At 42.9% G+C, this 17,990-nt stretch overlaps 2 protein-coding genes across 7 annotated transcripts in view; one reads left to right on the top strand and one right to left on the bottom strand.

Annotated features, from left to right (window-relative positions):
• Positions 1-8,296, top strand: part of hltf (helicase-like transcription factor) — a 10,549-nt gene extending 2,253 nt beyond the window's left edge. For 2 of the 3 annotated variants that reach the window (XM_034577270.1, XM_034577268.1), the window contains exons 5-25: positions 261-322; positions 1,119-1,190; positions 1,461-1,652; positions 1,752-1,826; positions 2,058-2,118; positions 2,242-2,284; positions 2,484-2,551; positions 2,669-2,716; positions 3,101-3,205; positions 3,296-3,387; positions 3,856-3,999; positions 4,132-4,264; positions 4,470-4,605; positions 4,807-4,986; positions 5,156-5,271; positions 5,511-5,692; positions 5,777-5,899; positions 6,428-6,540; positions 6,719-6,899; positions 7,182-7,262; positions 7,554-8,296. In XM_034577270.1, coding sequence (XP_034433161.1) covers positions 261-322; positions 1,119-1,190; positions 1,461-1,652; positions 1,752-1,826; positions 2,058-2,118; positions 2,242-2,284; positions 2,484-2,551; positions 2,669-2,716; positions 3,101-3,205; positions 3,296-3,387; positions 3,856-3,999; positions 4,132-4,264; positions 4,470-4,605; positions 4,807-4,986; positions 5,156-5,271; positions 5,511-5,692; positions 5,777-5,899; positions 6,428-6,540; positions 6,719-6,899; positions 7,182-7,262; positions 7,554-7,697 — 2,351 coding nt within the window. In that variant the 3' untranslated portion in view covers positions 7,698-8,296. The remainder of the gene's footprint in view (positions 1-260; positions 323-1,118; positions 1,191-1,460; positions 1,653-1,751; positions 1,827-2,057; positions 2,119-2,241; positions 2,285-2,483; positions 2,552-2,668; positions 2,717-3,100; positions 3,206-3,295; positions 3,388-3,855; positions 4,000-4,131; positions 4,265-4,469; positions 4,606-4,806; positions 4,987-5,155; positions 5,272-5,510; positions 5,693-5,776; positions 5,900-6,427; positions 6,541-6,718; positions 6,900-7,181; positions 7,263-7,553) is intronic. The other variant, XM_034577269.1, reaches the window with a different exon arrangement.
• LOC117756655 (glycogenin-1-like) overlaps positions 1-17,990 on the bottom strand; it is a 24,036-nt gene extending 6,046 nt beyond the window's left edge. Inside the window, exons 1-8 of one of the 4 annotated variants that reach the window (XR_004612829.1) lie at positions 17,847-17,990; positions 14,820-14,958; positions 14,552-14,726; positions 14,171-14,333; positions 13,555-13,681; positions 13,222-13,459; positions 10,880-11,052; positions 10,596-10,746 (exon numbers count right to left, since the gene is read on the bottom strand). Coding sequence is in view for 3 of the 4 variants with exons in the window: in XM_034577281.1 (XP_034433172.1) it covers positions 10,885-11,052; positions 13,222-13,459; positions 13,555-13,681; positions 14,171-14,333; positions 14,552-14,726; positions 14,820-14,958; positions 17,847-17,988 (1,152 nt within the window). In the remaining variant the exon portion in view is untranslated. Of the gene's footprint in view, positions 1-10,595; positions 10,747-10,814; positions 11,053-13,221; positions 13,460-13,554; positions 13,682-14,170; positions 14,334-14,551; positions 14,727-14,819; positions 14,959-17,846 lie in introns of those variants that run through there. The other 3 variants (XM_034577281.1, XM_034577284.1, XM_034577283.1) reach the window with 3 other exon arrangements.

Raw genomic sequence — 17,990 nt, 5'->3', positions numbered from 1 at the left:
ATAGGCGCTTTCAGACATGCCCTCTGGGTACAATCCAGAGAATTGGCTACGGAGTTTACCCAGACTTTGCCTTTTTCTCTCTTGACGTTTTCGTCAGTGTCTTCCACGTGCATGAATCTGCTTTTTCAGCGGGAGATACGGAGGAACTGCATCTGAGTCCAGTGCTTGTCTGAAAGCAGCTTATGTTGCATCACAAATATCAACCACATCACCACCTTCACTTCTTATCTGTGTGTTTATCTGTATGTGTTTGATTGCAGGTGCAAATCAAACATCAAGTGCATCTAAGAAAGGTTTGACCATCCCACTAACTGCAAAAGAGGTAAGCTACTCAATTTCAATTCATAAAGGTATATAGCATAAACTTTATACATTTAATGAAATACTTGCAATTAATGGAAACAGTAATCTAAACATATCTAAGAAAAACAATAGGGCAACATCCTGCCTCTTTTCTTGATGTGCCAGTTTTTGATAATAGAATCAGGTTTATTGTTTCCTAAAATTAAAGCAACATTATAAACCTTTTACAGAGCAGCAGCGCCCTCTGCAGCCAGACTAGGCCATTAAGTCTTTTGGGTTTAATAGGTTTTCAAGTAGTAAGTCTCAATGTCTTCACCAGAGCTCTAACAGTGTAGTCCCACTCACTGAGTTGAAACACAACTGAACGGTGGACATTACCCATGATCCTCAGCTTCCTGAACCAGAAGAGTTGCTGCTGTAACAAACTCAGTTTGGAATTCTTCATATTTTTACAGTTTCCTGCTGAGTATTGGCGATAAACACTGTTTTTTAATAACTTCTAAGTCTTATTAAGTGATCTACAGTTCAGCATTACTCCTGAACTTGGTGGACAGTCAGTTACACACTTCTCACAGGAGATCATACCCACTCACCAAAATTACATAAGAGCAAGAACAGACGTTCAGGGTGAGGAGTGGGAATGAAAACGGCCCCATTCTCCCTATTTCAAGTCAGTGAATGATGTCTACTTAGAGAAGTCATTGTTCATCATTTAATTGTGTATAAATTCCATGATAAAATGAGGGTAAGAGACACATTTGCAGTCATGTCAGAGGATTAAATAATGTTTTTACGCATATCTTTTTTTCTTTCAGCTGAAGAATGCATTTGATAATCTGTTTGAAGGTCTGATGGAGAGTAAAGACGGCGAGAAAGAAGCTGTTGAGGTGCGTACATGATATTGAATTTATGAATCTGTGCATCTTTGTATTTCATACTATTCTCAAAACAATTATGTCAAAAAAAAACGAATGATTTTTATTTTTGCTTCTTATTGTTTGATATTATTTTCAACCTTGATTTCCACAAAATGGAAAACAATATCCAAAAGTCTGTGAATCTCTGATATTAGTGTTTTTGTTTATGCTGTGGAATTAGACATCAGAGCTTCCTGTACATTCAACACATTGTCAGTGTCTCTGCATCTTTCTCTGCAGTCTGTGGTCACTCCTCTCCTGCCGCACCAGAGACAGGCCCTGTCCTGGATGTGTGCTCGAGAAAACAAATCTACGCTGCCGCCCTTCTGGAAGAAGACAGGGGAGCTGTACTTCAACACGCTCACATGTTTCTCTGCCAAAGAAATACCAGAGAGGGTTCGTGGAGGAATACTGGCAGATGACATGGGACTGGTGAGTCACGCACGCACACGCACACACACATACACGCACACACGCGCACACGCACACGCACACAATCTGTATCTGAAAACCCCTCTTTGTGTTTTTCAGGGAAAAACTCTGACAACCATTGCTCTGATCCTCACCAACTTTCACAATGGAAAGCCACTGCCTGTGGAGAGATGTGTAAGTGTAGCTGTGTTGAACATGACCTCTTTCCGATCTGGTATTAACATCCGTCCTGAGTGATGCGATCATAAGTGGTCAGCTCAATGTACGTGTGTGAACACACACACGCTTTGGGGACGTATTGTAATGCCAGACGAACTTAGAGCTGTCCACTTATAATCCTTTTCTGTCAGTTTGCAGACTGACTTGTTGTAAACCGTTATAAAGTGTTTGTTTACATTTCTGCAGGAGAAGGGGTCCTCACCCTTTAAAGCTAAAACCAAACCCCAGATGTTCTCCAAACTAGAAGGTAAACCACACTTCACATCGATTTGCTGCTGCAGATGTACTGATTTCTTCATCTCTCAAACCTGCATGTAAGAAAACAGTAGAAGAGCTCTAACCACAGAGGTGATGTGGGTGTTTGTTTCAGGGAACAGCGACGCAACTGATGGAGCAGGAAGGAGCTCAGACCTGTAAGTGTGTTTTAATTGAATATGACACACTGGCATGATATCATCACTATTATAGTAAAAATTGTTGCTCAGGGTGTATTTCCATACATTTCTCCATCTATTTAACATTTTCACACCTGCTCTGTGAGATGTAATTATGTTTTGAGCCCTGTGTTTATTGTGACATAACTGGATGAGGTGATGTTCTTGTATGGGTCAGTCCTCAGGCGGAGGTGATCTGTGCTGACATACCGGACATCGTGGAGAGAACGAGTGAGTCTGAGAAAAGTAAGAACGGACACTGAACTCCATATTTCTTACCCTTTTTCACCTCTGAGTGTTTGTCTGGATTGTTTAAGCACTTTTCTCCTGAAATATATTTCTACCGGACTTCTCCATTTGCAGGTGCTAGCAAAGGAAAGATGAAAGCCACCAAGCGAAAGCCCAGTAAAGGTGCGATACACAATTTGTACATGTGCACTATCATATATGCATGTTCGAGGCTATATGTCAACAGTGAATTTTAGTTTTTGATTTTGTTTAGAAGGTTTCACTTAATACTGTTGTTTTATTTGGTTTGTTTAAAGTAGAGCCTGACTAATATAGATTGTTTGGGGGGGGGGGGGGGGGGGGGGGTGTGATAACAATATTAAGGAGTTAATAGATTTCTGATATGACAAAGAAATGTCATTGAGGCTTGAACTTTTACAGTTTAACCATAATCTTTGTTGTAAATTAAAAAGAAGAAAAGGAAAAGACCAATACAGCCAAATATATAGAGCTCTTGTGTAAAAGTACGATTCTAAATCACTGTAATGTGTTGTGCCTGAAATGCAGTGGCCCCAGTTTTGCTGGAGGATCTGGACTTCGCTGCAGCGCTGGGTGGCGCCGCATCAGACCCGAAGAAAAAGAAAACTGCCAACAAGGCCAGTCCCACCGCGGGTGAGTTCTAATATAATGTTTTTACGTGATTGTAATTTAGTGGAAGGAAAGTTGAACTCTTGGAGATGTGTGTGTGTGTTATATGTGCAGGTGTGGAATCCTTCCTCCCTCAAAGTGCAGATGACTTATCAACAAGAACAACTCTCATCATCTGTCCACTCTCTGTGCTCAGCAACTGGCTGGTAAGAACACAGCCTCACACAACAACACACACAGTCACTTTACTCATGAATTGAGAACGGGAATCTTGAATCTATCAATTGATCAGTTGTCAACGGAAAGTAAATCTGCAGCTTTTTAAATGCGAGGACTTGATCCTTTTCTTTTTCATGTCGAACAGTGAATTGAAAATATTTGAGTTTTGGACTAAAAAATAAAACACGCAATTTTATAACTGCTAGTTGTAATTCACATATACTGACAATTATAGACAAAATTACTTAAAAAAATACAAATAATTAGCAGAAAATATTATATATTATATATAATATATCATTATTTGCAGCCTGACCTGTTATTTAACTTGTGGACAAGCTGAAGAGGAAAACTAGCTTGTCAGCAAAGCGCTGCATTGAATCGCCAGCTGCATTCTCAGTCGTGAAGAGTCATGTGTCATGTTTTCTTCCTCTGTCTTTTGTGTGTGAGTGCAGGAGCAGTTTGAGCAGCACGTGCATCCCAATGTGAAGCTCAACGTGTATCTGTATTACGGCTCGGAGCGCAACAGGAGCAAGAAGTTTTTGTCCTCCCAGGATGTGGTGATCACCACCTACAACGTTCTGTCTGCTGACTTTGCCGTATGTAAATCCTGTGTTTGTCAGTGGCCGCAACATGTTCTCACGGAAAAAGAAACACTGGAGAGAAACTGATCTCAGTTAGAGATCAGTCTACTTTCTTTAAATAATCAAATGCATTTGTTTCTCTTTCAGAATAAGAGTCCCCTCCACGGGATCAGTTGGCTGAGGGTCGTGCTGGATGAAGGACACATCATAAGAAACCCAAACACACAGATGAGTAAAGCCGTGTTGGACCTGAAAGCTGACCGCCGCTGGATTCTTTCAGGTACACCAGCCTGTAAACACGGAAGCATATGAGGATTATTGTTCATCATCTATTCATAAACAGTGGAAACCGTTTATACTGATTGTGTGTGAGGTTCAGTCAAATGGATCACTATAAACAGGAGATTACTTCTCTTGATTTCTCTTTCTCTCTCTCTGTCATTATTAATATTTTTATTCATTTCAAACACCACAAAATGCTCCAGGTACTCCGATCCAGAACAGTGTGAAAGACCTGTGGATGCTGGTGGCTTTCTTGCGTCTGAAGCCATTCGATGTGCGAGAGTGGTGGAACAGAGTGATCCAGAGACCCACGACTCAGGGAGACAGGGACGGCCTGCAGTGAGTGCTCGTTCATACTGTATATTACATTGCTACAGGGTAGTACACCACACTACAGATTGCCAAGGTGCATCTTTATCTCATACAAATCTTATTCATTTCTAACATTTAAATTGACCTCAACCATTTGCCAGTAACAAACAGAAGCGACTGGAGCCAAATCAAATATTTTTAAACTCAGGAAACTGATGCTGTGTGCAGGAACCTTCAGACCCTGGTGAAGTACATCACACTGCGGCGGACCAAGAGCAGTGAGGCGAATGGGCGCCCCCTGGTGTCCCTGCCTGAAAAGACTGTCTACGTGGAGCAGGTGGAACTGAGCCAGCAAGAAAGAGAGGAGTACGAGCTGGCGCGCAACGAAGGAAGAAACACCATCGGCAGGTGTGTGTGTGTGTGCGTGCATGCATGTTGGAAGACTGCATGTTTGAAGACAGCATGTTAGTACGGAATGAACTTGCAAAGAATAAAGACATGTGGCTGTGGATGAATGCATTTTGAATGTGATAATATTAATAAATTGTTTTGTATAATTTTGTGTGTTTGTGTGTAGATATGTAGCAGAGGGGTCAGTGCTGAGGAACTATGCTGATGTGTTGGCCATCCTGATGAGGCTTCGACAACACTGCTGCCACCCTGATCTACTGGCGAAGGTTTGCTCAGATTTAGGTAAAAGCTCCTTTTTCTTAATAAAAACTCTACGTTTTGCCAATTAAAAACCTCTGTGAGAATTGTTGATGCACAGTAGAACTTTAACAGTTATAATCATTATACTGACATTGAATTCACTGTGTACTGTGTTGAAATTATTAGTTCCTCTGTTTTAATGCAGATTTCAGAAAGATCTTCTCTCCTCTGAGATCATTTGAATCAATTGTTCCTTCTGCGTGCCCTCACTTTGTCTGTAGGTGCGGCAGCGACGCCCACAGAGCTGCGGGAGCGTCTGATCGAGAAGCTGCGGTTGGTGTTGGCCAGCGGCTCCGATGAGGAGTGCTCTGTGTGTCTGGACTCGGTCCGTCTCCCCGTCATCACACACTGCGCACATGTTTACTGCCGGCCCTGCATCGCCCAGGTCATCAGCACTGAGAAGGTACACGTGGTGGTGATTGAAAAAGCAAGTTTACGCTGAAATAAGTGATTATTTAGCTGTTAATTTCTGTACATGTTCATGTAGGAGACGGCGCGTTGTCCTCTCTGTCGAAGTGAGATCAAGACCAAGGAGCTTGTGGAGTTTCCACAGGAGGAAATGGAAGAAGAGAACAGTATGAATTCTGAGAGGTGGAGGACAAGCTCAAAGGTACACTGCTCGAATAACCAAACAGATAATGATAAAAAAAATTCTGTAGACTATGAAAAAATGCATGAAATAATTCACTTGACTTGATGCTCTGGTGCAGAATCAGGTGGCCTATAAATCAGTTTCATTTAGCATCTCAACAGTATATATAACAAAAATTATATTTATTAAGTGATGCATTTAATTAGTACAGGAAATGATTCCCTTTATTTTATTAATATTTTCTATTTTGCTCCCTTTAACATGATCAACATCAGCAGGGAGGATTTGAAATGTCTCATAAATTTGTTTTTAAATCCCTCTCATTGAAAATGAAATACAAACTTGCCTTGAGTTCCTTCATTTCATACACACTCAAAAGGCCTCAAGTGTTAGTACTTAAGATCCTGGTAGTGTTTGTGACTCTTTCCCCACTTCTCTACTCAGAAGTCAGGAGATAAATATTCACGTTGGCAGTGTTACAGCAACAGAAAAATGGACATGTACGTTTCCACTTGACATCAGTGTTGTTTGTTTGTGTCTCTGCAGGTGCAGGCGCTGATGGGAAACCTGCTCAGGCTGCGAAGTGAAGACGGCAGCATTAAAAGTTTGGTCGTCTCTCAGTTTACGCGTTTCCTCACCATACTGGAGACTCCACTCAGGTAACACACACACTCAAACATACTGTGCGAGGGTTGGGTTGTTTTAATTTCTCTACTGTAAATACCTCTCACAATGTATCTCCCCTCTAGTTAATTCATTTAGTTATTGTGGTGGAAAATGGTTAGTGGTTAAAAAATATACATTTCTTTCATCTTCGTCCTCTTCCCTCTTCCCCAGAGAGCACGGTTTCACTTTTGTGCGTTTCGACGGCGCCATGAGCCAAAAGAAGAGGACCCAGGTGATCCGGGAGTTTCAGAGCTCCGCCGCCGACGGCCCCGCCATCATGCTGCTGTCACTCAAAGCTGGAGGGGTGGGGCTCAACTTGACCGCCGCCTCTCGAGTTTTCCTCATGGATCCTGTAAGTACCAATGTCGGCGAGGTATGGGATGGAAAAATGAAGTTGCGCACTAAAATAAAACACTATATTCTGTTTCTTTAGCGTTCATAAAAGCTTTGTGATAAAAATGTTTTAGGAAGAGTTTAAAGACACAAAGGATGTTGCCCGTCTAATCTTAATTCATAAACTGTTCCACAGTTTGGTTCTAACAGCAACCGATTGATTCTATGGTTGTAGGGATCCTAAGTGGTTCATGAAATGTCTGTGGTCTGAATCGTGCCTGTGTGATTGATTGGGTTTTAGGCCTGGAACCCAGCCACTGAGGAGCAGTGTATCGACCGCTGCCACCGTCTGGGCCAGAAGAAGAAAGTCGTCGTCACCAAGGTCAGAAAACACAGACTCCATGTGTGTTTGTAAAGTTGTTTTAGGGTTAAACTGAAAGTTTAGTGTATAGCAAGTTCTGCACCGTCTATTTTACTGTCAGTGTGAAGACCAACATTTTTTTTTGCACTGTATGTTGTGAAAAGTACAAGGATTTTTGTGATTTGTTAGTATTTTTAAAAGATTTCTTATATACACATCAGTTTTATATTAGAGATGGGTACACAAGAAAGTTCACTCACCATGGAATCTTTTGTTTGTGTGCATCTTTTCATTTCGTGTGTGTTGCTGCAGTTTATTGTGAAGAATTCAGTCGAGGAGAACATGGTGAAGATCCAGAGGCAGAAGCAGGACCTGGTGGAGAAGGCGTTTGGCTCCACAAACACCGAAAGTAAATTGTCTCCCATTGACGACATCAGAGCTCTGATGGAGCTGTAGTAGTCTGATACTGGACCTGAACATTAACATGGAAACGACACAAACTGTTCAATTTGGTGTCGGACATTTTGAAAAGGTTTATTGTTTTTTTTACAGTTGCTCATTAATGTTCTAAGTTCTGTTTTATTTAATGAGTCATGTTTTGTTCTTGTTCACTAATGTTTGTTATTGTAAACTCAATGTCTTAGTTTGTCAGTTGGATAAAACAAGTAATGTTAAAACCATCGTGGGCTCAAATCAATTAGCTGCAGCCCTACATGTAGGACTCCCGTCAGACCACCAGTGTAGTTTCAGTCCGAATAGTTTTTCATTCCACACTTACACGAGGTCACTGTGACTGTTGACCTGACCGTAGATAAATTATATCTAATCAGTTCATCTTTGAGTCAAAGGGACAACTGGTAAATGTTTGAAGAAAACCCTTAAAGGCAGACTTGAGGTATCTTGTTCGAGATGCCGAAAACACGTTTTGTTAAGCCACCGTGACTTTGACCACCCATATCTAATTATATAATCTGTGTGTCTCAGTGAACATGTGCGCCAAGTTTGAAAAGATTCTCTCAAGGCGCACTTAAGATAAAGCACTTACAAGGCAAAAATGGGGTTTGTAAGCTTACAGTGACATTTACCTCTCACCTTCCAGCAACAAAATCGGTTTATCTTTGAGTCCAAGTGAAAATTTCCCTCAGGGTTTCTTTAGCGTTCACAAGACCAAGAGTGTTTTTTAAAGTAGCTTTGACCTTGACCTTTGACCCACAAATTCTTATCAGTTCATCTGTGAGTCAAACTGAACGGTTCTATCCAAATTGTGAAGGATTCTCTGGAGGGTGTTCCTGAGATGTCGCGTTCACAAGATCAAAAAATGTTTGCACTGTCAGTGACTTTGACCACATTTAATTAGTTCATCCTCGAGTCCGAGTGAACGTTTGTACCAAACTTGAAATCGTGATGCTTAAAATGAAACATGACAGGAAGCGTGGAGTCAAGGTTTTTAACATTTCTTTATTAGCGCTTTAACAGGGATGGTCAGTAAACAGCTGGGGAACAGGACTACATCATGTTATACTTCCACCAGTGTGCTGGCCAGGATTTATCAAACAAGATAAATATGATCACATACGGACTTTAAATCTTGTCTGCATCGTGAAGGAAGGTGTATACAGAGGAGAAATGAGTGAATTTTCTTTATTGTTGGAGCAGATTTGTGAACGAGGACACGTGGAGTAAAGGAGGTGACAGGAAAGCCGGGCCTCAACAAAGTCCGTCTGTTGTGCTACTAGCAGCAGTAACAGTGAATGAGTACATGTAAACAGTGAGAGGCAATAAGGCAGCTGGTTATACGACACACAGGAAGTGATGAAACCCTGGTGATGGCACAAAGACACACGGAGGTGGGGGATGTAACATGCAGGAGACACAAACGCATAAATAAAACAACTGACGACATCACCGACCACGCTTTAAACACTGTGCCATGCAAACGCAACACAACAGGCCTAGAGAACCTAACACGATACCGGACGTTACGAAGCCGAGGTCACGGGGAGCTGGTGAGCGTCGAGAGGCACAGACGGGGATCTGTAACCTGGGGAGGTGAACGCTGTCGGACTGAAGTGAGATCTTTGTAACTGGCTGAGAAAAGAGGAGGGTGAGCCAGTTGCTGCATATTTCCTCCAAAGTGGTTCAGGTAGAGATTTATTACAGGAGTTGTGGTAAAAATCCAGAAACAAACTTATTGACAGACTTGGACCATTGCTGTTGTTCTGTTGTTGCTGGAAGTTTCCACAGGTTTGGAAGACTCGGGACTATGATTCCATCGGATGCACAAGAACACTTTAAAGGAAGAGTTTGACATTTTGGGGACTCTTTGATCGAGAGGATAAATTAAGTGACTGGAAACCGCTCTGTCCAAAGGCGACAAAATCCACCAACCAGCAACTATGAAGCTCACTTACAAGTTGTGTGTCGTTGGTTAAACCAAATTAAGTGTATCAATGAAAATTTGCCATTTAACAAGTGCTTATGTTGCATCTTATGGCCTCCGTCAGTTGTTATCAGTCACAGGAAGTTGCTGTGTACAGCCAAGAAACAGTTTAGTGCATAACCACACAGGAAACAGCAACTTGTCTTTTACACACTTTCAGTTTTTATACAAATTAAACCAAAAAATACAACAGCAGTTGTATCAGGGGTGTTTAGAAGAGCTGGTGGGTGTTACCTTTGCACAGAATCTGGATGTTTCCTTAATACCCAACTTTGTAATCTGGTCACGTGGCGTTTCCACAGGTTTTTACCTCCCTCAGCAGTAAAGTGCATCAACAAACGTATCGCCACGATCTCATAAATGTTTAATTTGCGCCTGGAGTTGCAACGAATGTCAGCCAGGGTCAAGAGCAACGTTCAAATTGAAAACTTGCTGCAGCTTCGGTCGATCGCAGCTCAGCAGAGAAGACGCACAGAGCCGAGATGTGCGGGGGATAGAAATATGTACTGGGTTTAATCATCGGTTTGGCCCCGTGGGAAAATGTTTGTCATTCTGAGCAGACAATAAACATCTGTGATTAGAAAACATGTGAGTACAGGAGGATGTCACCCACAGTCAGTTAATGTTAGAAATATGAAATTTGATTTGTTAAATTCAGGCTCACATATTGACCAAATCATAGAGTAATGCACAGTGCTGAGGTTTTCCTGGTTTCTGTCTTTATTCTAAGCTTCTTTCATATTTAACATGAAGAAATGTGGGTGGCATCATCTTTTTAAATTCATCTCTGTGCAAGAGCGCAAATTGAATAAGCGTGTTCTCCAAAATGTCAAACGTGTCTTTAAAGAGAAATAAATGAATGTTACAGAGTGCACGAGAAACTGTGTCACAGGTCAACTCTGTCATTCACACACACACACTGACAGGATGCAGAGAGTGAGGCCGAAAGTTCGTTCAGTCACTTGCTAGTCAAGCCTCTGCGACTGAGCTGAGCAGTGGTTATACCTCCGCCCCCCACAGAGCTTCTCTCTCTCTCTCTCTCTCTCTCTCTCTCTCTCTCTCTCTCTCTCTCTCTCTCTCTCTCTCTCTCTCTCTCTCTCTCTCTCTCTCTCTCTCTCTCTCTCTCTCTCTCTCTCTCTCTCTCTCTCTCTCTCTCTCTCTCTCTCTCTCTCTCTCTCTCTCTCTCTCTCTCACCCACGGCCGCTACTTCAAGAAGGAGTCCAGCTTCCGCTCTATGTTGGCGAAGGAGTCGTCGCCCATGTAGTCGATCTGGCCGGCTTCCCAGCGCTGCTTCCTCACCTCTGAGGAAACCTTCTGTGGAGGAGGAGCGGAGGCCACCGGCTGTGCGCTCACATCCTCCTGAAGCTTACCCTGTGTGACAGACAGACGGAAAGAGAGAGAGAGAGAGAATGAATGAATCCTTAAATAAAGCCAGAGCAATACTTTATAAGGACTGGTTTTTCCCCAGGTTCAGCCATGCTCGGCTTTCACTCAGCCACAGGTTCCTCACTGGGGGAATTTGCTCTTTTCTTCCCCTCGAGACACAAATGTTGTGTGCAGGTGTTTCATCAGAAGGGTCAAAGTGCAACCAGACTTTTTATGACACTCGCAGATGAGAGACGGTGAAGAGGACACGGACTCTGCAGGTGGCTCTCGAGAGCAAGAGAACAACAGTCGACTATAAAAGTTAAAATCCCCTCCTGACACATTATAAAAAGGTTCTGCTTGGAGTTTTAATTTACAATTACATCTACACTTTCTCCCTAACTGACAAATCCAGAATATATGAATTAAAAACCCATCTCAAAATGGTTAATATTAACTACTGGACATGTTGTCTCCAAATCCCATATATAGTCTATTCTCAGTGGATGTGAACAGAGGCTTCAAGCATCCAAATTACACTTGTGGTTTGTATTTTTGAACCATGGCTTTACAAGGACTTTAAACCTCAGTGACGTAAATTCTGCATAGACTCTAATTCTTCCCATTGAGAAAAGTGAAGCCACAATATTCTAAATACTTCATTTGGAGGAGCCTTCGAAGTGGGACAGTCTAGTCGCGCAGCTGTGACGCATTCGGTCTTCAAACGCAGCCTCTGAGGGACGTGACCCCTGAACTGAGACACAGCTAATGAAATTCTGAGGGGCTTTGGTGCATTTGCAGAACCTGGTCTGATTTGATAAATGTTACCTCCTGTCAGTAAACTTCAGACAGATGCTGCTGTGTAACTTCACCGACTTCCGGTTGCATCAGAGAGACGTCTTTGAACCAACCGACCCGAGAGAAATTTGGGGAAATTCGGTGTGTCATCGTTGTGTAACCGCCACAGTGATCACACAGTGATAACTCCACCTAGGCGGTTATGTTTTCAACTCTGTGGACCGGTTTGTCTGATTGTCAGGAGGATTACGCAAAAGAAACGGCTAAAGTTATTTCCAGGAAACGTGACGGGACCGGGAAAGAAACCGTTACATTTTGGCACGAGATTCAAACAAAGGGTGGATCCAGATTTCTCTAGTACTGCAAGCATTTACAGACAATTTCCCAGAAGAATCATTCGTGAGTAATCCTGATGAAACAAATGTTAAGGGAACTGCTATTTTGAGCGTAATTTGGTGCAGATCCAAATGTGGTTTGAAACTGTCGGGCCTTGGCAGAGGTATACACACCACCGAGTGCCATTCTACTTGGCACAGTGTCACAAGGGCCAGGTTGCACGTCTTCATCAACCAGTCAAGTCACAGTTTACAACCACACATCAGCTTTTCTATTTGACATTTGCTGTAGATTGTGATTGAGTGAGTGTTTTTTTTTAATTGTGTCCAAAACGGTGTTTTATGGAGGTCACAGTGACCTTTTACCAAAAATAAGTGAATGTTTGTGCCAAAGATGTTCCTGAGATGTCCTGTTCAGGAGAGTGGGACAGACGCACAACCTGAAAACACAACGTCACCTGTGTGGAGGCAGAAAAAGTCTCTCCACAAACACAGGGCGTCTGTATAAACATGTCAGTGTGACACAATGAGACACGGCCTTCAGGCAAATGCAGGTTTTGGGGACACAATCAATCTCTGTGTTTGACTCACTCGCAACTATTTCACCACAGTGTTGTTACCACAGTCAACATGGCAACTGCCCGCTACTGCGTTAAGTTCTGAACGGCTGTTGCCAGCCTGGCGTCCTTTGTGTTCCAGCGACGACAGGACTGCCGCGACTCTTTGGCAACCGACCGGTGCAGTGGAATGTGGAACCAATCAACTCTTACTTGTCGCTGTGACGACTGGAGCTCACCAGCATTTTAATCTGGAGCTCGAAAACGCTTAAAGCTTCAATATGTGGCACTGTCACAGCTCGGTAACCCCACACACCATGACAGATTCATGGTGAGATACCTGCCAGAGACAGGAGAGTTCACCGAGTGATTAGAGATTTCCACACACTCAGGACGATTACGCAATAAACACACACATTCGCTGGAATCCCTCATCACGCCTAAAACCGAACACTCTTCTTTTCACACCAGGAGCGACAACATACGTTCCCGCTCTCCTCTGTGAAGCCGCTGTTGAAGGGCGTGTCCCCGTAGGCCTGCTGCAGCACAGGCAGCACAGACTTGGAGTACAGCTGCCACCACAGGAGCAGGTAGTCAGGGTGCAGCTGGCACTGGTCAGCCGATAGGGCGTGGCCTCGGACCTCGCCCTTCTGAGCGTCAAAGGAGTAGTTCCACGGCTTCACCTTGCCCAGGAAGTGCACCACCTTCGCGTTACGCCCGTATCTGTCCAAAACAAAAAAAAGGTGGCAAGACTGTGAGATGACGAGAAGAGTGTGAGAAAGAAAAGAGAGAGGGAGCCCCAGTGTGTGTTTACTGACTCTTTAAAAGCTGGCAGGTAGGAGTAGATGGAGACACTGCTGAGGTTGTAGATGAAGGGGAGGTGTTTAGAAATATCTGCCGTCGCCCAGGTGTTAAAGAAACTGTTGAGAACCCCCTGATCTCCACCTGCGGACACACACACGGTAATCACGGTTCATTTAGAGCAAAACAATGCTGCAAGGAGTTGTGATTGTTTGGCTGTTTGAATCCAATGTGGCTCACTACATTACAAATCCAAATGTTCAACACACACACACCATTGTGTCGTTATCCGTGATCAGTGCTTCCTTTCACACACTGACAATCAGCATTGCTACGAGAGGCTGCAGCTTAAAGTAACTGATCAGTGGGTTGGTGGCTGCCATGTTTCAAAAGGTTCCTCCACAGACCGACTGTATGTTTGAGGTCCGACACACACACACACACACACACACACACACACACACACACACACACACACACACACACACACACACACACACACACACACACACACACACACACACACACACACACACACACACACACACACACACACACACACACACGTCCTTTCTTCTAATCCTCTGAAGACCTGTTAAAGAGAGAGAAAAAGAAAGATGTTCCGGGTCTCACCGTCGAAGCTGCCGTTTTCACCACAGAACGCGAGCAGCTTCTCGTGCGTCTCATTGGACGGTCTGAAGACAAAAACCCCGGAGTTGAAACAGTCCGGCCAACCGGGATCGGGTGCAGCAGAGAGCTCCTCCCTCTCGAAGAGTTCATCTATATTTGACAGCACCTGAACACATTCAAAGAACGATACTCACTTTCTGACATGAAGTTTCACTTGACAGTTTTTCCACTACAGTAATTTTCTGAGCATAAATTTGAGGCAGAAACATGTATCTAACACATTGAATCTAAACGTGGAGCTGAAATATCATGTCCCCGCACAGAGAGAGGACTTCTGGTCTAAAACCTGGAATCTTTTTCTCCTTTTCCAGGTTTGTGTCTCACCAGTGTGTCTGCGTCCATGAACACACACTTGCTGTAGTGTGTGAGAGTCCAGCAGTGCAGTTTGGTGAATGTCACTCCCAGGTCCGGACGCTTCATCAGGGCCAGGTGAGCCACATCACCCGAGTCCACGACGTCCACCACACACACCTCATCGAAAATGGAGCCAAGTGCGTCTCTACAACACAAAAACACACAAACACGCACACGGTTTACACGACTTTAAAAGTTGGATAAATGCGTCACTGGCGGCGTCACGGATGTGCGTTACCTGCAGGGTTCTGCAATGTGAGGCCCGATGAGTGCAACCAGTTTCTTGGTTGTGTTGTGCTTTCGTAACGACTGCCCGAGAACCATCGCTCCCTTGGCATAGCTGTCGTTCGTGGCTAATGTCACAAAAGCTTGGTCTGCTGGACACACACAGACACACGAGCATTAGCCATGACCTGATTGGGTAACATGCACCAATTGACATGTTAAAGTAAAGAAAGAAGCTATAAAAATGTTAAAATCGGTTAAAAATATAAAAATGTATTAACATACGAGGAATAGAGATAGTGTAGACAGCACTAAATGAAAGGGACAAATCCAAATAAAGGGGACACTGCACAGAACAAGTTACTGCACATATAAATAGAATATATATTGCACTTTTGAGTGGTGCAAATATATGATAAAAATATATTTAAATGGAGCAGTAACAATGATAAATCCAGTCCAGTACAGTCATTGTGATGCAGCCATGAGAGATTTTACATACATGTAAAATTTCGTCCAGAAAAACAATGTCACAAAATGCATTTCTTTACGAGTCCGAAGGCGCCAAATCATCATTAAACAGAAACAAACAATCAGTTACATTTCTGAGGTTTTTGGTGAAACTATGGGCTCGATCATGAAGGACAAAAAAACATTTACTCATTTATTTATTTCTACATTTATTTATTGTCCTTCATACTTGACACCAGACAAATTTACCCAAAATAACTTTTACTGAGTCAAACAGTGTCGGGGCCCGGTCGCCCACAATGAGAGTAGTTTACGAATAGCCAGATAACCCATAATTAGACTCTTAAGTTTGTACAGCCTCCTCCACAGATAAGGACGGTAACACAAAACCAAAGTTTGATGCACACTGCTGCTTGAATCATGAAACAACACACAAGCGTCAGACTCACTTCCTGTACTCCAGTGTAATAACGTCCGGTGATAACGTCAACAACAGTTAAATAAATACAACAGGTTCTTGTCATTTTCTCAAAAACCACAATGGTCCGTGCTCCTCACATGTGGCTGTGGCAGCTTTTTGAGCATTTTCATTTTACAGGGTTTGCTGTTAAAGTGAATAAACGTTAAGAAAAAGCTGAATATAGTGAACGTTCCAACATTAACGTCTCAATGTCTCTGGGGATTTTTTTCTTCTTTTCCTCTACAAAACAACAGATTCAAATCCTCACGTTTCCTTCCCGTCTACTGTAGAACCCACTGCACTTGACCCAGTTCATCGGCGAGGCCTTTTGTGTGGACTTCAGTGTCTGACGGGTCCCCATGCATATATTAACAGCAGGGGACACACACTGTGAAAAGTAGGCCCAGAGCCAGCAGATAGCATTCACCAGGCTGAATGCGTGTGTTGTCAGGGGGGGCTTCTGGGAAACCTACCCGGGAGTGGGAGTGTCGTACGGTCGCTGGGGTTCAATTGAAGGAAACTGGTTTATCAAAAGCTAGGTCTGCGTCGTGGTACAGGAAGCATGTGATGTGTTCTGTGGCTGCATGAAACCTAATGACTCCTGCACGTCTGGGTCTGACACGTTTCAATATTATGAGCAAAGATATCATTGAATAAAATATTTAAGTTTAAAATCAATCTCTGGAGCAAGTTTCATGATTTTGAAATAAAATGAAGTAAATCTTGAGCTACCTATACAGGCATTTTTATATATTCTAATTGAGTGTATATAAAATAAAATAACTTAAAGCTACACCATCACATATAAGCATAGTTTCCCAAAATACTTTTATGCTGTGACGCAAAGAGCCCTTTATGGCATGAGAAAAAAAAGGCCTCACACTGAAGTGCACGTCCACCACAGAGAAACTGTCAATTTGCTTCAACGACTCCACATTAACCCAGGAAGTCCATGATGAATTCTTTAAAAAATAAAAGCGCATGTGGGTCGGTCAAAATGGCCAAACAACAGGATCGACAAGCTTTTTTTGGGGTGGAGTTTGATTTCTGGAGCATTTTAAAATTTCGGCTGAATTCGCATTTTCTCTTTAACAAATGTGCCCCAAAACCATTACAGATGAAAAAGAGGCAGGTTTAAAAATGATAAATTAGAATTTAAAGCTGTATTTTGAACAGGCATCTTTTAAAAAATAATGTTTTTAAGATATAATCAGTCAATTTATTCTTATCACGTTTAAACTAACAAATATTGAAGTAAACGGCCTCAGAAATCCAGAAACATGTAAGTGCAGTAGCAGAGTGGGACAAACTGTGGAGGCAAAAATCCCTTTAAACCACCACTTTAGAAAGTAGAGCTACAACCATTGGTCATTTAATCAATGAGTCAACTGACAAGGAAACTCTATTTCGCAACAAATTTAACATTTTTAATTATTTTTAAGCAAATAAACCAAACGTTTGCTGGTTTCCGCCTCTAAAATGTGATGATTTGATGCTGTTCTTTGTTTTGAATGAAGTTAAACTGAGTTTTCTTTTTTTTTTTAGGGGGTTTTGGACACATCACAATTTTCTTAAATTTTTCAAACAAACCGAATCATAGTTTAACGTAGAACAAATGTTGGGGATAATCAATAAAGCTTGATTGTTGTCTGAATGTTATTTTATATTTATTTATATATATATATTAGTTATTTCTTACTGTATTTTAATCCGGTTCTTACACCTAGTGTGTTTCTCAGGAGTAATTGCATAGGAAACGGTTTAACTCTGAAAATGACAACCGGATGTGCTTTATTTTGTATTTATCACCCACTTTACTTTGGTCCAAACCGCTGCAGCGATTCATCAACTCACGCACATCGGACCCGAACCTGATTAAACCTGTAAATCCAGCACAGCAGGAAGTGGACCGTGTGAACGGGTCATCTGGTGTCAGACCACATGCAGCAGCAGCAGCAGCGGCACCAGGTTTCTGCGGCGTTCAGGAAATTCAGCTATATTTCCTGAGATGAGGACAGTTCGTGCAGCGCCGGTTCGCTCCGTGCAGCCTGGCCGTGTTCCGGTGTCGGTGCGGCTGTGAGTGTCGGCGGAGGCCCCGGTGTGTCTTACCCGACATGGTGCGCTGCGGAGAGTTCTCCCGGGGGTCGGGGGTCGCGATGCGGACGACGGAGGGTCTGGACTGCGAAGGACAGAAGCTCAGCAGCTGAGAGCAGTTCAACACGGGAATGAAGCCCCACATCTTCCGGGTCATGT

This window comes from Hippoglossus hippoglossus, chromosome 22 (genome assembly GCF_009819705.1).
Source record: "Hippoglossus hippoglossus isolate fHipHip1 chromosome 22, fHipHip1.pri, whole genome shotgun sequence".
NCBI classification, from domain to species: Eukaryota; Metazoa; Chordata; class Actinopteri; order Pleuronectiformes; family Pleuronectidae; genus Hippoglossus; species Hippoglossus hippoglossus.
This window is presented reverse-complemented; position numbering and strand designations above follow the sequence as displayed.